The sequence below is a fragment of the Vespula pensylvanica genome, chromosome 2 (assembly GCF_014466175.1).
Source record: "Vespula pensylvanica isolate Volc-1 chromosome 2, ASM1446617v1, whole genome shotgun sequence".
Taxonomy (NCBI): Eukaryota; Metazoa; Arthropoda; class Insecta; order Hymenoptera; family Vespidae; genus Vespula; species Vespula pensylvanica.
In genome coordinates this window covers 2,111,418-2,134,731 of record NC_057686.1, presented here as the reverse complement: position 1 = coordinate 2,134,731, position 23,314 = coordinate 2,111,418, and the positions used below count along the sequence as shown (strand labels likewise).

Sequence of the window (23,314 nt, the reverse complement as noted above, 5' to 3'; positions counted from 1 at the left end):
AAGAAAAAAGAAGAAACATGGATCCACACACATATATGTTCATACATAAACAAAACATACAAAACTCGATCTGAATTTCCATGCTTCGATAAATCTTTCTATTAAAAAGAAACAAAAACAAAAAGATAAAAGAAAAAAGAAAATAATGATCATCCCTCTACACTCTACACATATAATATATTCATACGTACACATTCGTACACATACATAAATCGATTCGCGTTTTCACACTTCAATAAATCTCTCTATTAAAAAAATGAAAAGAAATTTAAGAAAATGTAAATAAGAATAAAAATAAAAATAAATAATAATAATAGTAATAATAATAGAAATAATAATAAGAATAGTAATAATAGAATAGTAATAGAATAATAATAATAATAATAATAATAATAATAATAATAATAATAATAATTCTCGGATAAGCTAACCGATTCGAGCTACGCCTTCTTCCGATTATAATAGACGCGTGCGCTCCAGTTTATAGTTGGTCGCGTTCTCGCTTTCACTCACTCGTCATCGTGTCCTCGTCGTTGTCGGCGTCGATCGTCCTCGTGAATACTCGTGAATAATCGTGATTTATAAACGTGTGCGAGACAAAAACAGAGCAGCAACCTTAGATTTACACTTTAGATTGCAAGCGTGTAAATCTAAACCGAATAAATCAAGACTAATATTAGTCTAGAGAGAATCAAAAGGATATCTATATACATATTATATGTATGTATATATATATATATACATATTATATGTATGTATATATATATATATGTATGTATGTAACATACACGGTGGACCAGATAAAGTGTTACAAACTGTTTTCTCTTTAACTATTAGAGATAATGACTGGGATAAATGGACGATTGTTATTTCTAATTGTAAGATAAACAAATTAACAGTCTTATTAAAGCAATTAGACAAGAATGAAGAAAAAAGATCACTAGATTCTGGTGAAAACATTTATTATTAAAATTTTCTTTCACTACGTGTTCTCTGTTTTGATTTTGATTTATAGAATAATATTAAAAGATTTGTTTATTCATCAGATGTATTTTTTTTTACAAAAAAAAAAAAAAATTAAAAAAAAAGAGAGAAAAGAAAAGAAATAAAAATGTCACTGTATAAAATATCAATGAATAGATAATGAAAATCCGATATAAGCACGTCCTTTTCATACGAAGGACTGCAAATCGTCTTTGTTCTCTTCCTCGTTGAAAGACCAACGAGCGACTATGACTCGTGTAATGGTATTAAATGTCAGGTCAAGAGAGTGGCTCGGTTGATCGGTTTTATAGTCGCAGCAGGCAACCACTCTCTCTCTCTCTCTCTCTCTCTCTCTTCATCTCAAACTGCATGCAACATAACACGGCACACCTACGCTCGTTTATTCATTATTCTTTCTCTCTCTCTCTCTCTCTCTTTCTTTCTCGTTTACCCATAAATATAATAGAGAAATAAAATAATTAAATTAAAAAATTTGTTTAATAAGTACAGGATTAGATCCATGTGTCATTCCTAACTAACTTTATAAATCAATTGCTCTTTTTCTATGACTTTTTAGGTTAATATTCTTTTCATTTTCTTTTCAGTAAAATTATACATGGTCTAATGGTACAAGTTTAAAAATGATCAAAAAGAAGTAACTGATTTTTAAAATCACCTAGAAACATTCGCCCCACTCTTTTCCTTTTTTCTTTACTTTTTTCTTTTTTTTTTTTTTTTTTTTTTACAACAAAAATGTAATGTATTGAACAACTCAACGTTATTGCTACCGAGAACCAAGATGTGTGTGTGTGTCACGTATGAAGATAAGATAACGCGAGTAGCAACGTAAAATCGTTTTAATTACAATTTCATACTTTTATATCGATGATTAAATAAAAGATAAAATAAATAATATTAAAAAAAAATAAGAATAAAATATATATATATAAAAATAAAGAATTAATTATCAAGGTTATTCGTTTGAACTGATTCGCACATCTTCACGAATTATCGTTTCTAAACAAATAATTTAATCTAAACTATAAGAAGATAATTTTAAAGAATCTATCAGAGATATCACAAATAACCTGCTCGAACACTCTTACGAACTTAAAAAAAAAAAAAAAAAAAACTGTCGCTAACTTTTGACGACGTCGTTCGACTTTTATCTCCTTTGATCGCATCTTTTAGGATTTAATATTATATAAAAGATAATTCTAAGACTTTGTTTACTTAATACTTCCTAAGGATTCGCACTACGATGTATATATCATCCCATGATAACATTCTAGAAGTCTAAGTTTTGTATCGTCGTAAGGTATAAATATTATATATAAAATGTTATAATTATAAGATATATGTATATATATATATATATATATATATATATATATTAACATGATTTATAAAGTATTATACATAATACATAATATTGTGTATATATTTTCATTGAAAAAGAAATCAAATTAATCGATTATTCATTTATTAAAAATTATTGCCAAACTTTGACCCGAATAAATGTCTTCGTAAAAACAAGAATCAAATTATTCGATTGCCATTAATTTCATAACTGTATACTTCTCTCTCTCTCTCTCTCTCTCTCTCTCTCTCTCTCTCTCTCTCTCTCTCTCTCTTTCTCTTTGTGCGTGTGTACACATATATTCGTATTCTTGCATACCAACGAAATTTCTAAAAAGAAGTCAAACATGAAGTAGAAACTTACACATTTTGAAATGCTCATAAAAAGAAATATATATATATATACACACACACACATGTACATATGTAAGTGGTGTTATTCGAATGTAACGATATCGTACCGTTAACAATACCATTTGCCGCTTAGGCAACAAAATAGACGTGTAACACTTCTTTCCGATCGATCGATCGATCGATCGATCGAGGGAGTGAGAGGGTGGGAGGAAGAAGGAGAAGGACAGAAAGAGAGAGAGAGAGAAAGAGGAAAAGACAAAGAGAGACTGTGATCAAGGAGAACACGTTTCTCATTGAACAGAATCGCAAATAGACCTGATCGTAAAGAAAATATAAATAATCTTAGTTGTACTTACCACGAATATATCCGTCGAAATTCGTCTGGATTGTTGTCGTCGTCTTTGTCGACGTTGTGTCGAACTAGGCGGAAACACCAAGTCCGCATTATCGTCCTCTCTTTCTTTCTTTCTCTATCTCCCTGTGTCTCTCTCTTTCTCTCTCTCTCGCTTTTCTTTCCTTGTTCCTCTCTCTACGGTTTCTATTCTGTACCTTTCTCGTTATATGTAAGTCTCAAGCAACACGTAACGGCTAAGAAACTAAACAGAGAACACTCTCAACTAGTTCTATCTCTCTCATTCATTTTATCTTTCAAAAAAAAAGAAAAAAAAAATCGAGAAAAAAATTCGTTAGATTTTTTTAAAAGAAAAATTTTCGATAGAGAGAGAGAAAGAGAGAGAGAGAGAGAGAGAGAGAGAGAGAGAGAGAGAGAGAGAGAAAGAGAGAGTGAGACAGAAAGAGATAGAGAGAGAAAAACAAAACTTAGTATTAGATTTTCTTAGAAGAATACACCACAACACACGGTACCCATGACGACGACAAGGAGCGTTCTTTATCTCTCTCTCTCTCTCTCTTTTTCTCTCTTTCTTTTTCTTTCTCTCTCTCTCTCTCTCTCTCTCTCTTTTAGCACTTACGTGTTCTTCGTCTCGCGCGGTTTAACACGCGCGCGCGCGTGCACCCGCGTACACGTATCCTAACATTACTCGAATACGCTTTTATAAGTATAACGTTAACAAGATTAATTATTTATTTGTTACGATACTCTTCTCTTTCTCTTTCTCTTTCTGCGACTTCCTTTCTCGTTTATTGTACACCTTCTCTTTCTTTTTATTTCGCACGCGACATATGTCCTATGTAAGGAATAACTAACGTGATAACGGAAAAGCACGAGATAACCAATCGCGACGACAGCCAACGCTGAACTGTCGTGACTGGCTGCGTCTCCCTTTCGCGGTAAAGTCGTGCGCATCATAGTCGCGGGCATCTTCTGATTGGTTGAAATTAAATTCAAGCGGTGTGTCACGTCCCCGCGAATTTCAAATATCTCGTTTACTGTTAAAACCTTTTTAAGGGATCTAACTTAGATTTTTTGTGCATTTTTTGTTATTATATATATATATTATATTGAATATATATATCAATGATAATATTATAATATATATTACATATATAATATAATATAGTATAGAATATAGTACATATGTATATATGTGTGTGTGTATATATATATATATATATATATATATATATATATATATATATATAGAAAGAAATTTTTTATATATAAATTAGATTATAGTTAAATCCAATTCACGATTGATAGAATTCAAATTGAATTAAATTATGTATTTAAATGATCAATAAGGTCAAGGTTAATTTCGATCTGTAAATAAAATCAATGAGACACGTTCGTCAACTAGGATTCAGTAATTTGGGGAGTGGCAATCACCGAATTATGACGAGAGGCGTGCCTTTAACTTTATATGTAACAATCATACGCAATGAAACTATTATTTTCGATAACTTAGCAGTTAAATTTCATGATTTAAATAACTTCACATTTATTTAATTAAATTATCTTATTAATAATATATATAATTATATTGATTAAAATAAATTATAAATATCATTTATCATTAATATGAAATATTAATGATAAATATATATACATATGTATATCATGATCGATATTTATTGACGAACGTTTGAAATGAAAATGTTATCGTTTCGTGTCTGGAAAGAGTCACGATGTTTTGGAATATCCAATGTATTCTCGTGTAACACGACGTAATTTATATTAGGGGCGTATTCTCTTTGTCGTACGTAATCATTCGATGGTCGAGTTATACGTGACTAAAGTACATAATATATTACGATGTTAACTATATATAGTAAACCATCTGCATATGTATTAGGAAGAATACACACATACATTTTATTATAAAGGATATATTACATATTTTTCTTGTCTTTCTTCAATGATATAAAATATATCATCTATTTGTTATATATATATAAACACACACACGCACATGAAAAAAATAAGATAAGTATGATATTAGCTTTTAAAATTCATTTATTAAAATCTACACAATATTATAAAAGCAAGTATAAAGTTGGAAATATGTAAAAAGATTATACAAAAGTGTTGAGATTCTATCGTCGCTTATGTGCAATATCGTAAGATATATACGCGTCTTACAATATACATCATGATTCTATTTTATTCATCTATATACAGGGAGTGCCGAAAATAAGGCAATGAGAAGTTGCGTTTGTTCACAAAATTTTCTTTTTGTTCTAATCTTTAAAAAATCTCCGTTACGTCAAAAAAAAAAAAAAAAAATTACACAACCAACCTATACGATATATGATACTTTGTTATCAATAATTATTTCATATTATATTTGAAAATATATTAATAAATTTTTAAATAAGTAAACTTGAAACCTCTTAAACATATAAAATATAATCCTTAAAGACTATCATGGCTGAAATTTTACCACATAAAGAAATTTTGTTTTTTAATATTGTTCAAAAAACTTGAATAATATTAAACGCTGATTTCTTTTTTTCTATTTATCTGGTATAATAATCGCAAAAATTAATTGCAGTTGTTTTTTACCTATTAGTTTTTATGATAACTTTTAAAGATTAAATTATGTCTCAATTAAAGGATTAAATTTAAGTACATTCTGCATTATGTGCAAACGAAAAAATGATCGTTTTTGTTGATAATATATTAAAGAAAAGAGAATCATTATACTAAACGATTATAAAATAGAAAAATTGTGTTTGTTTAATACTTAATTTCCACTGCTTTAACAATATCCAATCACATCTAACCTAAACTTTCCTGACACCCTGTATATCAGCTACCATGTAATATCCTTTTTAGATTTTAATATTTCAAGGAAAGACTACTTAAAAAAATGAAAAAAAGAGTGAGAAAGAAAGAGAAAAAGAAAAAAGAAAACAATGATTTTTGTCAATTAAAATAGAAAAAAATAATTAAGAGGATTATTTGTAAGAAATTAAAAAAAAAAGAACAAATAAACAAAAATACTACTCTCCTCGTTACATACACTACAAATGCCTCTAAAATATAGGGCACAGAATTACACAAAGTATGTACAAAATTGATTGTATTAAAAATTAAGATGTACTATTGTGTTAGATATGTACTACTTCTCTACTATATTATTATTATTATTATTATTATTATTATTATTATTATTATTATTATCATTATCATTATTGTTGTTATTATTATTATTATTTGTTTTAGAATCAGTAAAAGTCACAATATGTTTCTATGTTTTTCCATGCACATATATATTTATGCAATTAAGATAAATATTGGATAGATAAATTATTATTCTTTTCTGATCGTAATGTTTAAATGTGCACGAATAAACAGTTTTGTTTATAATGTATAATATCTCTCTATTAACTCTCTGTTAATAAATTTTTTTTTGCAAACAAGACTAACATGAATATTAATTTTATACTTTGGCACATACCAAAGATATTTAACAAGGCATAATGCCTAGAGAAAATACTATTCAAAGTTATCACTTTAAATTTAATTTTAATTATCTTATTCGTATCGCCAAAGTGTTTCATGTTATTTCAATCATTTGGAAGATAGATATTAACTCTTTGAGACGCGTCCCGATATATATGTATTTTACCATCGCACTTGTAACTATAGATTGTTAATAATTTATGTGTTATATTCGCATCATATACTTTTATTAATACGAGCAAGCAGAATAGAGTAATTGTGGTAACTGGAGTTTAAAGATTTTTTTATACGATACTAGATTCTGCAAAATATTCTGCAGTATCTTAAAAACATCTAAAAAGTAATAATCAACAATCGAGGTATTTATAAATTCACTCCCCCGCTATATTGTTATTCTGAAAATTTGTATAATTCTGAAAATTGTAATAATCTTCTTAATAATTTGTTGCTACACCCTTCGTGCTAAATGACTAAAACATCTTTTATAACATCTACCTTCATAACGATATTATTTCATTATATTCATCAGTTATACTGATATAAAGACCTACAGAACTTTGTTAATTATATGTACCACTACTGTGTCATTACTATAAACTTTTGCTCTGGAATGTTAATTTGTACTACCAACATTCATATTGCCAACGTATTGTACTTCTCTCAACATGTGTACACACAATTTAACTTGGTGTATATGTACTGTGCATACACAAGTAAGAGGGCATGCATATGTATATATGTATTAGGCTTCATCTTTAACTAAATGTGTCATATTTGTGTCATAATTCGCCTTGATATTTCAATAGTAAGTATCTAAAGATATATGTAATCTAAGTAAAAATGTCGGATATCAGGCCCCCGGGATTATACTACGCTTCTTAAAATCTATCAAAAATAGTGATACTAACTGCTGCAAGTAGCCACTTTGATAATGAACACTGATTTGCAGTTGCCCACTGAAGTCCTGGGTAGTTAATATTTGGCATAGAAATTTCTACAAATACATATTATTTTGGATTAATATACTATTAATGTCTATAATAGATAATAATTATTCAATGAATATAAATAATGATAATAATGATGATGAACAATCAAACACAATCTACTATAAATATCAAACAGAAAGAATCCAAAATGACATACCTCATCAATATGGTAATAACTAAAATAAGGATTATCAAGGGTCCTGAAGAAATTGAGGTCACACCAGTTCCATAATGAACTTGACCACAAGCTGGTGGACAAACTGGGGTAAAGGTTTCTGCGCAAAAATAAGCAAACATAAAAAACATGCGTTATACAAAACAAACTCTCGCGATACAAATAAATTGATAAATGATAGCTATATGGAAATATTGCTACATAAATTATAATAAACACAAGTGTTCAGTCATTCAAGGTCATTCAAATGAAAAACAAAAAGATATATTGTAATACTTGCTACTACTAACACATGCCTTATATAAACAATATATTAATACTATACTCAGGTACTAAAAACCAGAATAAAAAATAATCAGTTAATAAATTGATATATACTTACCAAAAAGCTCAACTTTAGTTTCTGCAGTTCCTAATTTATTAGAAGCACGACATATGTATTCCCCATATTGTTTCTTCTCTATTGTTATTATTCGGATTGTAGTATCACTATATTCATCTGCAGTTGCAAAATGAGATATACTGTGATGCTGATTGTTTACCAATACAGTGCTATCTTTTAGCCAAACTATTGCAGGTGGAGGATAAGCTTCCACATGACATTCTAAATCCATGTCATACTGTAAAGCTTGACCTAAACGTGGTCGTGGTGCCGTTATTACAGGAGCAAATTCAACTTCTACATTAATATTACGTCTTGCGCCACGTCCTACGCCATTTTCAGCGATGCAGTAATACGTTCCACGATCTTCTTTGCGAATGGTAGGTATTTTGAGAATATTTCCACTAGAATATTTATAATTTGTTATTTAATTTTATCTTATTAATATATTAATTAATCAATAACGCAGTAAAATCAATATATACCGGTAAATAGATCCACCAGTTGGTAAAATAGCATTGTTTTCTCTGCGCCATGAAATTCTTGGTTGCGGAAATCCTCCTGCGTGACATTCTAGTTGTACGGATTGTCCTTCGCTAACAACGAGAGATCGAGTCGAATTATCGCTGATAATAGGCGGTCTTCGTACTTGCAATTCTACTTCTGCAGATATTCGATTATTAAGAGCAATCAATACTTGACATACATAAAACCCTGCATCTGTTTCTTGTATGTCCTTTATCTGTAACAATAATACTTAATAATAAGTATAATCAGTAATTGAGCTAACGTAATTAAACAATATAAATCTTATCCATTTCATTACCTGTAATGTATATGTAGAAGACGCTTGATCATATCTAAGAGCAAACCTGCTATCTTTCACAATTAAGGCACTATTTGTAGAAAGTGGTAACTGATCATAACCACTCTCTTTATTCACTTTTATCCATAAAACCGGATATTCCTGACCATATTGCACTGAACAAAGTAGTTCAACAGTTCCACCAATATCTTTGATTTGTATTTGTGAAATATAAGAAATCGTTGGTGTACGTTGACATGTTGCTGAAACATTAGGATTGTAATTATATTTAACTAAATTATCTCTACATTTTTAAGGAATGAAATTATTATATATATGATAAGTTTGATGCACTTTACGTGTCACCAAAATTTCGTTGTTAGTATATATATATATATATAAAATGAAATAATATAGAAATTGTGCAAAATAAATTTTTGAGCAATTTACCTATCTGTATTATTGCAATAGTAAGAATTAGTATAATTCTCATCATGATGCACCAAATAATACTTCAGCAGCAGTCGAATATTTTTCACTATTTCAAAATCACCTTCTTTTACTTCGTTAAAAATGAACTTTTTCTATATCCTTAACGTAGTAAAAAGTATTTTATAAAAGAATTATTGTAGAGCCATCGATTAGATCAGTGTTTTTGGGCGATGAGAGAACGATGCTCACAGGTGTCTGTTGATCGACAATAAATATGGCGCATGACGCTACATCCCTAGTCAAAATACCAATTTTATATTTTAACCTTATTTTTATTTTTATTGTTGCAATTGGAAATTTAATATTATAGAAAAATAAAAAATTACACGATATTTAAGATATCAATTTTATTTTATATAAATCCATTGAAGTATATTTACTTGATATTAAGAATAATTATTCCGGAAATTGTATGACGACACTAAATCATTTTATTTACGTTTCAAAATCAATATTAACTTGAATCTATTAATTAAATAATACACACACATTCGCGCGTGTAAATGTCTTTTAATTAAATTTTCAAATTGAATATGTCGTACAAATTTAATAATAAGGTAGATTTTTATGACATGAAAAATACTTTGGAAGTTTGATTAATTATTTTTCTTTTTTTTTCTTTTTCTTTTTATTACATATATGATATAATAATAATGGAAGTAAAAAATCTTATGTAGAAATAATGTTATAATTCAGCAAAAGGTAACTCATTGAAGGAACAAAGTAAATCATGTATATCATGATTGCTATTTTCATTATGTTTGTCATCAACAGTTTTAAAATCTTGAGGAATAAAGATCTTATCTTCGCTTTGATACAGTATGTTGCTCTCTGAAAAAGTTTGCATGTTTGCCCACCTCAGTGCCACTTCTTTGTAGATACATTTTCTAAATATCAAGCAATGTATGTGTCGCAATTTTTCATATTTAATTCTCATAAAACCCAACTTGGACAAAACATATCTCCATGATTTGATCAACTTAGCATTTGCGCCAACATGTTTCGAATCAGGACTGATAATAAATAATATACCATTTTTCTTCAGTAAATTATATGCTTTGCTACAGCAAAGATATCTTTGTTTTGGACATGGCATATATTCTAACAATAAAGAAAATACAACAACGTCAAACGACTCCTCGTGTAATTGTAAAATTTGTTTTTTATCTGCAGATAAGATTTGTTCTCTTCCTATATCGACGCTTAAGAAATCACACTGTAAAACATTAGGTTGAACAGCTACCAAATCTATTGCTGTTACTTTGAACATATCTTCCATTTCAAAAGGATTGTAACAACTCCCTACATCTAATACTGAAATCTTTTGAAAGATTTGGTCTGCTTCGTTTAACAATTCCTTATCGTTATAATAATCCTGTTTAGAAATCAACATATTTTGTTCTTCCATATTATCATCTATTATCGACAATTCTCCTATTTTTCCTTTTATACTAAATTCCCTATTAGAATATTTCTTTTTGCCACCATTGAAAAAATATTCTTTACATTGGGATTTGATCCATTCTATTCTACAATAAGTTCCACTTAAAGAATCCGTATTATTGCCTTTCCAATGCGTAGTTGCAAGATCCTTCATCGACATAACATATTTCTAAAAAATAATTGAATTAAATATAAGTTACGCGTATAATAATATCTATATAACAGAGTATAAATTTCATTATAAAATATATTAACAAATAATAATTGTTTCTTTCAATAATTGATAAAGGTATCATGTGTCTTCGTAAATACACATATATTAAGATAAAATTATTAAAGAAGAAAAAAAGATAAGCAGACCTGTAAAACGTCGTTTCGGCTTACATGTTTTTGCCATGCTATTTCTGCACCATATTTTTCACATTCTTTTCGTAATAAAGCATGAATTTGTTTAACAACATTAGCTAATCGTTTGTGTTCTTCGGTCGCCATACTGGCTATACACGCATGTGTGTGTGCGTGTGCGTGTGCATGTGTGTAACTATAGAAAGATTTTCAGTATAGCTATACGTGTTCATCGTATCTTTTCATGATTTTGATGACGTTCACCCTTATTTATCTACCGCAAAGTGCTGCAGACTGCAGTACCACGGTCACAACCGGAATCGTCGTGTCTCGTTGATACGTAGAAATGTAAAGTATTACGAGATATATTTAATACGACTTTTTTCAAGAGGTACCATACTGTCTCTCTCAATGTGTGTATTTTCAATATCTTCTAATGTAATTAGTATAATAGCGTTTATCTTCTATTTACATTTAAAACATCCAAGAATATCAATTAACTTTACTCGATATTTACAGTGCTAGCCTAAAATTGGATCTAATCTTGGTTTCTTAGAATATACTATGGATGACGAGCTTGAAGATAGGATCTTATATCAAGTAATTTCCAAAAAATTATATCTCGCGTATTGATTACGTGTTTTCTTTAATTGTATATAATATGTTGATCAATAATATACGAGATTACTATTTTACATTTTATTTTGTTCTTTTTTTTTCTTTTTTTTTTTTTTTTATGTTCATTTGTACTTCGACACGACATAATATTCGAAAAATCTTCTAATTTATTTAGACAATAAAATCAATAATCGATAATTTCAATAAAATATATTAATATTTATTGTTATATAATTTATATCAAAGAATAAGATTGTTAATATAAGTAATTCATTATTTTAAGATATTTGTCGTTTTTAGACTTACGTGTCTCATATGAAACTGATGTCAAAATTCACAGTGGGTATTCCCGCTGTCTTAAATGCTGCTGTCAATACTCCATTAGGTTATTTTTGGAGAATCATGAGAATCTATGCTTTTAAACCAGAGGTATTAATCTGCTGCACACTTTTAGCAGTGATGCTTCTTTATATACAAGCTGTCGATCCTTGGAGTAGAATGCTGTTTGAAAAAATTCAATACACCCTAGGACGTACAACGTCTAAGGTATTATCATCATTATTAATATGATAAAATATTATATTGATACGAATAAACTATTTTTTATCTTTCAATTAGGTTTCAAAGTTGCAATTTCTTGTTAATGATTCTGTAAATAATGGAGTAAAACTTAGCTGGGAATTAAAACAAGGGAATATAGCAGCTTATGCAGTTCAAGGTCATAGAGCTCGTATGGAAGATCGTTTTGTAGTAAATGAAGATTTAAATAATACTGGTGTATCCTTGTTTGCAGTTTTTGATGGTCATGGAGGAGAGGTAAATTTCAATCTTTTTAAAAACAAAAGGCACATAAATAATTTTCAAATTACTGATTTAATTTTATTTGTAGTTTGCTGCAAATTATGCTCGTGATAAACTTATTCCAAATATAAACAAAAAAGTGATAGAACTAAAGGATATGATAGCTGGTAGATTTTCTGATATACAGAAAAATAATCAAATAAATAATCGGCCAATAATTCAATCTGAAAATAAAAAAGATGTAAAAACAGATTCAACCACGATCGAACGTAAGAAATCTTTTCGTAAAACTGTTAGTACTTCGGTAACGGATGATTGTATGAAAAATAGTGTCGGCGTTACTGATCCAGAATTATTGGATAAATTAGATAGTCTGTCACGGCCAATCACGAGGGAGGTATGACGAGTACAAATTTTTTTGTAATAAGAAGAAACTTCGAAGAAATGTAATTATTTATTTTGCGATGTAAAAAATTTCTTATATTTATTTGCCAGGTAAGACCTTGTAGATCAGGTGAGACTCAACCTGAAATTGATATGACAACCTATTTAGATGGAGATAAAATAAATTATGGTAGACTATTAACCGATGAAGTTCTAGCAGTAGATCGATTATTAGTTAAAGCAGCTAAAAAAAACATGGATGTAGCAGGTAAAGAAGTTTGTTCCTTATCTTGTATTATTATCATGCAGATATTAATATTTGATATTTTGAAGTTAAATCTCCCTCTTTCATTTTTTATAATATAGGTACTACTGCTCTGATCGCACTTCTAGAAGATAATAAATTAGTAGTAGCGAATGTCGGTGATTCTAGAGGTGTAATGTGCGATGGAAAAGGCAATGCGATACCTTTATCGTTCGATCATAAACCACAACAGGTATTTATAAATCCTCATCTTTAATATATGTTTTATATTATGAAATTGAATCATACGTTTATATTTAATTCAGGAAAGAGAAAAAAAGAGAATATATAAAGCTGGTGGATTAGTGACATTCAATGGAGTTTGGAGAGTTGCTGGTATATTAGCAACATCTCGAGCTTTGGGAGATTATCCACTGAAAGATAAAAAATTAGTAATAGCAGATCCAGACATTTTAACATTTGATCTAAGTGATCACAATCCAATGTTCCTTGTTTTGGCATCCGATGGACTATGGGATACTTTTACAAATGAAGAAGCTGTAGCATTTATCAAAGAACGTATAAACGAGCCACATTTTGGTGCAAAAAGCATTACATTACAAAGCTATTACAGGTAATATATCAACAAAGAACATACGTGTAAGAAAAATTATAATCAAAGATCGTTTCGATTGATTTCCATTAATGATTAAAAAAAATCAATGTTATCACACAATATATATTTATACAAATTTTACAGGGGATCTTCAGATAATATCACAGTAGTTGTAATCGACTTACGAGATAAGAAATATAATGGAACAGAATCAAAAAGGAATCAGTAATTATTATCTTAACTGTTTCCAAAGTATTATATGGTAAAACTTCCTAATGTTGTTTTTCCAAAACTCTTCTAGTCATTAAATTCAATTAAAAATTTGAATTTATGAAAGCGAAGAGAGAGAATGGGCGTATTACTACTACAATATTGTGATTTCACCAAATATGATATTTGAGATGTTATTAATATGTACGATAAGAGAATATTCATTTTTGTAATTAATTTTCATTTGTTATTATTATGATATATATTGTAAACTATATTTTTTCTTGCACGTGCCTTATTTCTTGGCTGTGTAACTTCAAACATGCTTTGAGCATTCTTCCATCTCTTTAGCTTGTATAACTTATAATGACTGATTTTTGGTTACTTTACAAAAAAAAAAGAAAAGAGAAAACAACATATGGAAATTATTTTCTTTTTTGAATCCATTTTATGTGATAAATGTGAAAGCTGCACTTTGTTAATTATAAAAGTATTTATCCCGTCAATCTGACGTTAAATGCTTTAAGATTTTGATATAACACATTTAAGATGTTAAATTTTTTCATACATACATATATATATATATATATATATATATATATATATATATATGTATACACACATATGTACCAAAAACATTAAATACGTGTAATAAAAAAGTTATTTAAGATATTAATCATTTTTAAATAAAATAAAATTTTTAACAACACGTGACAAAATATATTTCTTCCAAATATTTTTAATGAAAGCCACATACATTGTATTTATTTTAAATGCAAAAATTTTTAATACGAATATGCGCGCTATGTATCAAAGTAACTTTAACATCTATCTGTCATTTTAAGTTGAACTATCACTTTTGTCTATCAGAATTGTTATATAATATATGTCGAATTAATAAATTTCTGAGAATATATGATAAAATTTTAATGAGAAGAATAGTTATTTTTTTATCAAATATATCGGATGAATTTTCTAAATGTATAAGCAGCGCGATTCATACATGTAAGTATGTATATATGATTTGATATAAGCAATTATTTAAACTTACGTGTTAAAGAAATGTAATATCAACAATAGAATAATAATATAATATCTTAATACTTATTTTGTTAACATATTAATAAAAATGACGATATATAAAATTTACTTTATAATATACGTACATATATGAAAACATTGTACATAATTAATTATGCGAGATAATATTTGAAAATTCTATACAAATTTAGTTGAACATTGTGAATCCTTCTCTGTGTTGAAGATATTTATAAAACATTATATTTTTCAAAATGTATAAGCAAAAAAATTCTAATTTCATTTATCTCGCTTGCTTTTCTTGTAATATTTATAATTTTATTGAAAAACAATATATGTCACGCCAGCGTGTGTGTGTGTGATGGTCGTGCCTAAAAATGTACCCAATAAAAATGAACAGAATAAAATATCACTATGTATTCAATATATATTTTCTATATAATGCATTGTATTTTGAAAAACATGGTGGTATATTTTTTCTTTTTCATTTTTTTCAAGATATTCAAGAATATACTTTTTAAGAATAGTTTACAAATACCACAATTTGTATAAATTGTGTAATTATATTTATCAAGTAATAAGACGATAAATTGTTTTTTATTTAGTTTCTTATAAAAAGCATTTTCTTAGTCAATATTTATATTTGATTTACTGTGTATGTGTATATATATATATATATATATATATATATATATATATATATCAGTTCTATAATATTATTTAAATATAAAACTGATAAGAAATGTTTTGCTAATGTTTCTGAAGAATCTGTGTGACAAATATATTATTTTCTTGTAAGAGATATAATTCAACATTTTAACTTTGCACTATAAAGAGATTTATGTAAATATAATGATTGAATAGTTATAGTATCTCCATTTTCATTCTGTGTGTAGTTTACACTTCTATATGTTTCATGTATGACATATTTATATATGAGAAATATTATTAAATTTGTAAAGATTAAATTTTTTTATAATTGTCTTCACATGTAATAGAAGGACATATTTAGTTTCAAATCCTTTAAATCAAATAATAATAATAAAATAATAGTAAACCCTTATGTTGAAATCCACACAGAAAATAATATATAAATTTTTTTATAGGAAAAAAAGTTAAATCTTTTAAGTCGATTACTTGTTTCGTATATTAAGTGTCAACCAAGTAACTCAAAGTCTTCATCGGATGTATCATACTGACGTTCTATATGTTCAAAATCTAAAACTATAATAAAGAAATATATCAAAATGTTTAAAAACTATTGAAAATATATAAAATTCGTTCATAAGCAACCAATTCTATATTAACTTACAATTAGTAGCTCCTATCGCCTCAGATACAACATCTTCAGCAGGTGACCAATTAACTAGTCTTTCTGAAGATAATTCGAATAATGGTTGTTTTTCAGGCTCTAATAATTCATCTTGCATAGTTTTACACATAGATTTAAAATCCTTTTCTGTAGCGCAAAAAAAGCACTACAATAGAAATAATTTATTTTCAATTAATATGTTACATTTTGTTACATTGCTCAATGAATTACATGATTATACTTACAAGTGCTACAGAGGGATCAATGTCTGTAATAGAAATACGACTAGCAGACTTGCAGTGATATGTGAGATCTATTTCTCTCTCATTATCGACACTAGCTGAACGCTGTGTCGTATGTGGATCCAAATAAATCACTTCATCTCCTAAAATATCATAACTTTGTTTTATTATTTATTACTCAAAAAGATAATAATATTTTGTGAAAAAATATATATATTTACGTAATGTTGTACGTACCAACACAGCCAATAAAATACAAAGCAAGATTTGGTTTTCCACCGATTACTCCTAGAGATTGTGGGATCTTGAATGAAGTCTAAAAAATGATATGCTCAATTTGAATATCTTTGTCTTTCAAAGATATAACTTCTTCTTTGGTTGTTCATGCAAGTATTATTATTATTTTATATTACTTTAAGTCCATTGAGGTAAACAGGATTAATTTCATTCAAACCAAGACGAAGTGGTATTAATAATAATAAAGGCTTCCACTGGCTCGGTGCTTTCAATGGTTCTTTACCATCTACTTCAACCGTTGTACCTCCTTCAACTCTACATTGTCTTACTGTAAATTATAAATGTGAATTAAAATATGATAAGCTTCACATTACAATTTACTTACAGATATCATTAACTATTAAAGCATTATCCAAAGCTACATGTATTGTAATAGAGCTCCATTCATCATACACAACCAATTTTCTGAAATAATGTAATAAGAAAAAAATCATGATTAGTTTATATTATTAATATTTTATTAATGCATGATTAAAAAAAATGTATACTTTAATACTTGTGCAATGGTATTTGGACCAAACCATTGTCCGACTTCTTTTCCTTCTGATGCTCCCATTAATGCTATTTGATGAATGGAGAAAGGAGCAGCTCTCTTATCTTCAAAGCGTTTCAATATTTCCAGGTACGTTGTATTTTTTGTTTCTGGTGTCCAACGCCAATCTCTGCCTATTATCATTGAATTTTTATAATGTTAAATTGATAAAAGATATAATTAAAATAAGATCACGTCATAAATGTATTACCTAAATGTAAAAAGACTAAAGCTTGACCAAGAACCATTTGCCCACATCTTAACATGCAGCCCCATCCTTTGTCAGTTGTAAATGTGGAATTATAACCACCAATGGGAATAAAACCTCTACGGTAACTAAACCATAACTTAGATAAGATATCTTTACGTATTGCTTCTAATTCTGAAATATAATATTAATCCATCTATTGTCAATCGCTTATCAATAATTATATATAATTATATACATTACATATATATACCTGTTAAAGCATGATACTTCTTTCCAAGAATCCAAACAGGTTGATCTGTTTGGGGTATATCTTCTAAATCATCGCATATATTTTGCGTAAAAAGGCTATCCATTCTTATAATGTAACAAGTATTAGTTAACTTGTGAAATGCATTAGTGAAACCTGATTAACCGCAATACATAGGTTGTGTAAGTGTAAACAAAAGGAAAATTTCTTGGATGTCATGATAAAATGTATAAAAAGAATCTGAATGGGGAAAAAAAAAAAAAAAAAAAAAAAACTTACTTTTAGTAGAAAGAAAACATTGGTCATGGTACCTCCCAGGACATTGTATTCGCATCAAAAGATGAGACAAGGACTAACATGCGAATTTATTGAAATATTAACAAAGAAACTAATGTGAACTCTGTAGGATTTATACCTGATCAGGAAATACGTCTCGGATATCTTGCAAACAAAACTTTCAACTCAAATGATGATTAAGACAAAGAGTAAACGATATGTAAAATTAATGAAAAAAATCTTACTAATAATTCTTTTATACTTATTTCTGTACAAATATATATGCACAATTTCCAATAAAATGATTCATAAAGTATCTTCGAGGTGGCTAAGATGGAAATGTTCTGTAAAGCATTACGCGCTTTCAAGGTGCACACAATGTACTATTGAAATTCTGACGTTTCCCGACAGATGGTGACATTCGTCAATCCTGGCACGTGCTTCGATATACCACGTGACCGTAAATACGGCTTTTCGTATCCCCAATAATCGTTCGTGGCGGGTCGTAACGATCTGTGCTAGGATTTTATCAACGTAGTTACATCGGTAAAGTATAATGATTTTATTTGAAAAATTTATACATTCTTCATTCCTTTTTTTTTTTTCTTTTATATTTAATTAAACTCCTCTCTAGAAAATTATTTAATTAATAAAATCTCTAGGAAAGTTCTAAAGAATCCTTGATACAACAATCATATACGTAACTACTTAAAACACAATTGTCGTCCTCTGCATTTATTCCGCTCAGTTAGCTCGAAGAATAATTGTAGTTCATGAATCAAGTTCAATCTTCTAACGGAAATATATATACACATTGACATTTTTACAAATATTTTATTCGTTCCCTTTTTTTTTTTTTATTGTAATAATAATGAACAAAAATCTTTAACTACGAGATGTATATATATATATATATATAAAAAAAAAAGAGAAAAAAAAAAAAAGAAAAAATTATATTATATTGTATTGTTGTAACTCACATCGATGCAGTTCATTTTTATAGAACAAATATCTATAATATTCCATGGCCACGACTTTCACAAATCTATCGTCCTTTTAGTAGACACAACTGTATACATATGTATGTATATAACGGATTTCGCTATAAATTTAATACGTATTTCACGTTTGTTTCAAACAAATATTCCAAATATGAATTATTGTTCCAAAAAAGAAAACGAGATTCGAGGCTTTCCCGACCGAAAGACGTAGCTTAAAAGATAAAAAGCGATTATAAGAATCGCTAGACTATCTGTTACATACTTTATTAGTTGAAGTAAACTGAAGATAAATCTTTTATAGAGATACGTAGTTTACGTATCTTTGTAAAACGTATATATGCGTAGCTTAAATATTTATGGGATCGCGAATAGTAACTACAGTGTGTGCCACGGAACACGAAGTGAAAGTCTTAAGTTTTCTTGTTGAACCTTCTTAGTTGAATCAAGAACAAGTTAGTCTCCGGTCGATTGCCTCTTTGGACGGTTCTATGCATGTATGTATATAATGGAATATTAGTGAAAGATAAAGAGAAAGAGTTAATGATAAATCAATGTGAAGAATCTTTTATCGATGAAATTAAAAAAAGATAAATAATCTCAAAATAATTCGATAAAATTCATATATCTTCTTTGTTCTCAATAAACAACGCGATATCATTTTTATTTTATTTATTTATTTTTTTTTTTCATAGTTTTAATACATATTCGAATGATATATTCGTATAGAAAAATTAAAAAAAAGAAGAACAAGTATGCCTTACGTTAGTTTTCCTTTTCTTTTTTTTTTTTTCTTTTTTTTTTACGTATCATTTACGATACATAATTTACGACAGGTATGTAATAAAAAAAAATATATGATTGTATTGTATATACATACTTTTTAAACATACTGATATCGTGAAATAAACGAAAAAATATATGAAACGTTGAACAAATCGTTCTTATACGTCTACGGAATTGATGTTTTTGTGTAACAGGTGTTGTAAATAATTAAGATAAACGAGTGAGAGAGTGAGAGAGAGAGAGAGAGAGAGAGAGAGAAAGAGGGAGAGAGAGAGAGGGAGGGAGGGAAAAAGGAAAAGAAAAAAAGAGAAATATGAAAATGTCATACAAAAGAATTTCTATGGATACTAGTGTCCTCGAAAAATTGATTTCAACGCATTCGGATGAGGTATTAATGAAATTTTGTAGAAAAGTAGATAATATTTGGTTTTCGTGTTAATTAGAAAATAAATATTTTTTCAAATTTCCTATAATTTATAGAATATTTGTATACGTAGGTATTCATTTTCCAAACGAAAAATCTTACTTTTACATTTGTAAAATATTTTTACGCGTATGTATTTACCATATTTCTCGTGAATACGAAAATGTATTTCAACGATTTTTAAATGCACATGCGTATACATATATTAATGATTCTTTTTTAATTTTTATATTTATTATATATAATTTGTTTTTATAGGATACCATGGAAGAAAAAAAAATGAGCGAAGAGACAACAATGAAAGCTACAGGATACGGAGCGTAAGTAATTATATCGATATCCATTGCTTTAGAGGAAGATTTTCTAAGAGAGTTTAATATTTTTTACGAGTATTTTTTTATGAGATTTTTATGAGATATTATTTCTTTTTTATATCTTCTTTAAGTGTCAAATACAAGGATGAAATCGACGAATCCTCGTGGAAATTTTGGAAGAAAAGAAGATACGTTGTAGCAATTTTAGCGTTTCTAGGATTTTTCACTTCTTATATACTTCGTGTTAATTTGAGCGTTGCGATAGTTGCGATGACCGAAGATAAGATCGATGAGAATGGAGTCATTTATCGAGTGAGTTCCATCATTATATTTGAAATAGAATATTATTATATATCTTATAAGAATATTAAACGGTGATAATTATACAAATAATTATTTTTATAGAGACGAGAATTCGATTGGGATTCGAAAACGAAAGGACTTGTTTTGAGTTCATTTTTTTATGGATATTTAAGTACCCAATTATTAGGTGGATGGTTGGCTGCTAGAATTGGAGGTAAAAGAGTATTTGGTCTTGGTATTGCAGCAACAGCATTGTTTACTATCATTACACCTCCTCTTGTCAGAGCAAGCGTATATATTCTAATCGTTTTGCGTATTGTTGAAGGAATTTGTGAGGTAAGAATTTACACTTCTTTATATATATATATATATATATATATATATATATATATATATATATATATATTACTCATATCTAATCGATATATTTCTAAATCCTTTTATTTGTTCACAGGGTGTTACATATCCTTGCATACATGCAATTTGGGCTAATTGGGCACCCCCATTGGAAAGATCGAAATTAGCAACCTTGGCATTCTCTGGTAGCTTTTTAGGAACCGTTTTTGCTATGCCTATTTCTGGCATAATGGCTGAACATCTCGGTTGGTCTTCAGTTTTCTACGTATTTGGAGCAGTAGGACTTATTTGGTTCATTGCCTGGTGGATGCTAGTCAAGGATCATCCTGCAGATGATCCTAGAATATCTCAAGCTGAATTGGAATATATTCAAAGTAGTATTGGTATTACTGGGAACCAAATGGTTAGTGCAAAACTGCTTCCTGTAGATTGCATTATATAGTTATCAATTTATAATTATTTAAAAAATATAAGTTTCAATATGTTATAGTATATAACTTATATATTATCTCAATATTGATTTTATTTTTCAGTTTGATATACGTTAATTATTTATATCGCTTTTGTAGAAAGTAAAACATCCGTGGAAAGCTATGTTGAGTTCACCACCTGTTTGGGCTATAGTCGCTGCTCATTTCAGTGAAAATTGGGGATTTTATACGATGTTGACCCAATTACCAACATTTATGAAGGGTCGGTATAATCATTTAATTGTTTTAATGTTTTTACGTATCATATGATTTTTATGATTAATAGATATTAAATTTGGATATTATTAGACGTGCTCAAGTCCGAATTGGAAGCAACCGGTTTTATGTCTGCTCTTCCTTATTTGGCGATGACCATAGTCGTCCAATTTTCCGGTCAACTGGCTGATTATTTAAGAACAAAAGAACTTTTGACGACGACTCAGGTATTTTTATAGATTTATTCTAATCGAATCTATTATGAAAAGATAAAAAAGAAAAAAAAAGAAGAAAAAAAAAGCGAACATTGGTGACAATTACTTTATTTTGTATTCTAGGTTCGTAAGATATTTAATTGCGGTGCATTTATCTTTCAAACGATCTTTATGACCTCTACTGCCTTTGTCTCGACTAAAGTAGGAGCGGTTATCTGTATCACCATAGCAGTTGGCCTTGGTGGCTTTGCTTGGTCTGGCTTTGGGTAATTTTTAGAATTCAATTTTATATATATATATATATCATATAATTTATATATTTAAATATATCTACTGATAATAAACCCTTCAATATATATTTTTTATTCATTTCTAGAGTCAATCATTTAGATATCGCTCCGAAACATGCCAGTGTATTAATGGGAATAGGCAATACAATCGCAACTTTACCAGGAGTTGTGAGTCCGATTATTACTGGATACATTGTTCAAAATAAAGTGAGAGCTTTTATATTACAAATAATTCATTAATTATAAATATAAATATAAGGCATTTTTGAAACGAACTATGTTTAATGTTTATTTTAGAGTGCAACAGAATGGAGGACAGTATTTATTATTGCTGGTTCAGTGTATCTCATAGGTGCTATAATTTATGGTATTTTTGCATCCGGTGAAAAACAAAGTTGGGCCGACGATACTTCGAAAAAGCAAGGCGAAGAAATAGTTTATGATAATCCAGGATTAGAAATAGATAATTTATAATTAATAAATATTTTAATAAAGAAAAAAAAATTAAGATACATTATAATTAATAATGATCGAAATAATTACATAGTCGTAATTATATGTCACACATATCGATGATTTTATATGAATTGATAATGTATCATATTATTATTATTACTATTACTATTATTGTTATTATCATTATTGTTATTATTATTATTATTATTATTATACAAATTTCTGTGATACACACAACCAACATAGCTTTTTCTTTGTAAACAT

The 23,314-nt window shown here is 28.2% G+C and overlaps 6 protein-coding genes across 13 annotated transcripts in view; 2 read left to right on the top strand and 4 right to left on the bottom strand.

Annotated features, from left to right (window-relative positions):
• Nucleotides 1–3,960, bottom strand: part of LOC122627109 (serine-rich adhesin for platelets) — a 13,539-nt gene extending 9,579 nt beyond the window's left edge. Inside the window, exons 1-2 of one of the 2 annotated variants that reach the window (XM_043807932.1) lie at nucleotides 3,669–3,960; nucleotides 3,054–3,293 (exon numbers count right to left, since the gene is read on the bottom strand). The gene's annotated coding sequence lies outside the window, so the exon portion shown is untranslated. Of the gene's footprint in view, nucleotides 1–3,053; nucleotides 3,306–3,668 lie in introns of those variants that run through there. The other variant, XM_043807933.1, reaches the window with a different exon arrangement.
• Nucleotides 3,961–5,092: 1,132 nt separating this feature from the next.
• LOC122637915 (lachesin) lies at nucleotides 5,093–9,629 on the bottom strand. Of its 2 annotated transcripts, XM_043830441.1 has the most exons (6): nucleotides 9,364–9,629; nucleotides 8,935–9,176; nucleotides 8,594–8,850; nucleotides 8,109–8,512; nucleotides 7,709–7,826; nucleotides 5,093–7,556 (listed from the first exon to the last, which is right to left on the bottom strand). In XM_043830441.1, the coding sequence occupies exons 1-6, from the start codon at nucleotides 9,407–9,409 to the stop codon at nucleotides 7,535–7,537; spliced, it is 1,089 nt and encodes a 362-aa protein (XP_043686376.1). In that variant the 5' UTR covers nucleotides 9,410–9,629; the 3' UTR covers nucleotides 5,093–7,534. The 2 variants fall into 2 exon arrangements, with proteins under 2 accessions (XP_043686376.1, XP_043686377.1); XM_043830442.1 differs by lacking the exon at nucleotides 7,709–7,826.
• Nucleotides 9,630–10,023: 394 nt separating this feature from the next.
• LOC122627240 (S-adenosylmethionine sensor upstream of mTORC1) lies at nucleotides 10,024–11,395 on the bottom strand. Its single transcript, XM_043808243.1, has 2 exons — nucleotides 11,209–11,395; nucleotides 10,024–11,017 (listed from the first exon to the last, which is right to left on the bottom strand). The coding sequence occupies exons 1-2, from the start codon at nucleotides 11,338–11,340 to the stop codon at nucleotides 10,091–10,093; spliced, it is 1,059 nt and encodes a 352-aa protein (XP_043664178.1). The 5' UTR covers nucleotides 11,341–11,395; the 3' UTR covers nucleotides 10,024–10,090.
• A 44-nt stretch (nucleotides 11,396–11,439) lies between these two features.
• On the top strand, nucleotides 11,440–14,473 carry LOC122627236 (protein phosphatase 1L). 3 transcript variants are annotated; one of them, XM_043808235.1, is made up of 9 exons: nucleotides 11,440–11,584; nucleotides 11,713–11,793; nucleotides 12,112–12,357; nucleotides 12,430–12,627; nucleotides 12,701–13,009; nucleotides 13,108–13,264; nucleotides 13,363–13,493; nucleotides 13,567–13,874; nucleotides 14,001–14,473. In XM_043808235.1, exons 2-9 carry the CDS (start codon nucleotides 11,758–11,760, stop codon nucleotides 14,083–14,085), a joined length of 1,470 nt encoding a protein of 489 aa, XP_043664170.1. In that variant the 5' UTR covers nucleotides 11,440–11,584; nucleotides 11,713–11,757; the 3' UTR covers nucleotides 14,086–14,473. The 3 variants fall into 3 exon arrangements, with proteins under 3 accessions (XP_043664170.1, XP_043664169.1, XP_043664171.1); XM_043808234.1 differs by having other exon boundaries at nucleotides 11,459–11,606; XM_043808236.1 differs by lacking the exon at nucleotides 11,713–11,793 and having other exon boundaries at nucleotides 11,474–11,606.
• A 290-nt stretch (nucleotides 14,474–14,763) lies between these two features.
• Nucleotides 14,764–18,603, bottom strand: LOC122627237 (cysteine protease ATG4B). Of its 2 annotated transcripts, XM_043808237.1 has the most exons (11): nucleotides 18,361–18,603; nucleotides 18,225–18,297; nucleotides 17,949–18,101; nucleotides 17,699–17,869; nucleotides 17,444–17,621; nucleotides 17,281–17,360; nucleotides 17,072–17,223; nucleotides 16,896–16,974; nucleotides 16,662–16,801; nucleotides 16,417–16,582; nucleotides 14,764–16,328 (listed from the first exon to the last, which is right to left on the bottom strand). In XM_043808237.1, the coding sequence occupies exons 2-11, from the start codon at nucleotides 18,277–18,279 to the stop codon at nucleotides 16,261–16,263; spliced, it is 1,242 nt and encodes a 413-aa protein (XP_043664172.1). In that variant the 5' UTR covers nucleotides 18,280–18,297; nucleotides 18,361–18,603; the 3' UTR covers nucleotides 14,764–16,260. The 2 variants fall into 2 exon arrangements, with proteins under 2 accessions (XP_043664172.1, XP_043664173.1); XM_043808238.1 differs by lacking the exon at nucleotides 18,225–18,297 and having other exon boundaries at nucleotides 18,361–18,602.
• Nucleotides 18,604–18,702: 99 nt separating this feature from the next.
• Nucleotides 18,703–23,233, top strand: LOC122627235 (vesicular glutamate transporter 2). Of its 3 annotated transcripts, none has more exons than XM_043808233.1 (10): nucleotides 18,703–18,767; nucleotides 20,688–20,749; nucleotides 20,875–21,055; nucleotides 21,149–21,382; nucleotides 21,501–21,806; nucleotides 21,973–22,096; nucleotides 22,183–22,316; nucleotides 22,428–22,570; nucleotides 22,681–22,801; nucleotides 22,892–23,233. In XM_043808233.1, the coding sequence occupies exons 2-10, from the start codon at nucleotides 20,694–20,696 to the stop codon at nucleotides 23,066–23,068; spliced, it is 1,476 nt and encodes a 491-aa protein (XP_043664168.1). In that variant the 5' UTR covers nucleotides 18,703–18,767; nucleotides 20,688–20,693; the 3' UTR covers nucleotides 23,069–23,233. The 3 variants fall into 3 exon arrangements, with proteins under 3 accessions (XP_043664168.1, XP_043664167.1, XP_043664165.1); XM_043808232.1 differs by lacking the exon at nucleotides 18,703–18,767 and adding an exon at nucleotides 19,434–19,716; XM_043808230.1 differs by lacking the exon at nucleotides 18,703–18,767 and adding an exon at nucleotides 20,290–20,393.
• The last annotated feature ends 81 nt before the right edge of the window (nucleotides 23,234–23,314 follow it).

Excerpts from the sequence above, each read along its gene's own strand:
- LOC122637915 (XM_043830441.1), bottom strand. The coding sequence starts at position 9,409 with ATGATGAGAATTATACTAATTCTTACTATTGCAATAATACAGATAG. Across the intron at positions 8,513-8,593 it reads ACTGGTGGATCTATTTACCG|TGGAAATATTCTCAAAATAC; the intron begins GTATATATTGAT and ends TAAATATTCTAG. Across the intron at positions 7,827-8,108 it reads AACTAAAGTTGAGCTTTTTG|AAACCTTTACCCCAGTTTGT; the intron begins GTAAGTATATAT and ends ATTTTTGCGCAG.
- LOC122627240 (XM_043808243.1), bottom strand. The coding sequence starts at position 11,340 with ATGGCGACCGAAGAACACAAACGATTAGCTAATGTTGTTAAACAAATT. Across the intron at positions 11,018-11,208 it reads GCCGAAACGACGTTTTACAG|AAATATGTTATGTCGATGAA; the intron begins GTCTGCTTATCT and ends ATTATTTTTTAG.
- LOC122627236 (XM_043808235.1), top strand. The coding sequence starts at position 11,758 with ATGGATGACGAGCTTGAAGATAGGATCTTATATCAA. Across the intron at positions 12,358-12,429 it reads TAGGACGTACAACGTCTAAG|GTTTCAAAGTTGCAATTTCT; the intron begins GTATTATCATCA and ends TCTTTCAATTAG. Across the intron at positions 13,265-13,362 it reads AAAAAACATGGATGTAGCAG|GTACTACTGCTCTGATCGCA; the intron begins GTAAAGAAGTTT and ends TTTATAATATAG.
- LOC122627237 (XM_043808237.1), bottom strand. The coding sequence starts at position 18,279 with ATGCGAATACAATGTCCTGGGAGGTACCATGACCAATGTTTTCTTTCT. Across the intron at positions 18,102-18,224 it reads ATGTTTTCTTTCTACTAAAA|GTTTCACTAATGCATTTCAC; the intron begins GTAAGTTTTTTT and ends GCGGTTAATCAG. Across the intron at positions 17,361-17,443 it reads ACCATTGCACAAGTATTAAA|AAAATTGGTTGTGTATGATG; the intron begins GTATACATTTTT and ends ACATTATTTCAG.
- LOC122627235 (XM_043808230.1), top strand. The coding sequence starts at position 20,319 with ATGAAAATGTCATACAAAAGAATTTCTATGGATACTAGTGTCCTCGAA. Across the intron at positions 21,807-21,972 it reads GTATTACTGGGAACCAAATG|AAAGTAAAACATCCGTGGAA; the intron begins GTTAGTGCAAAA and ends TCGCTTTTGTAG. Across the intron at positions 22,571-22,680 it reads TTTGCTTGGTCTGGCTTTGG|AGTCAATCATTTAGATATCG; the intron begins GTAATTTTTAGA and ends ATTCATTTCTAG.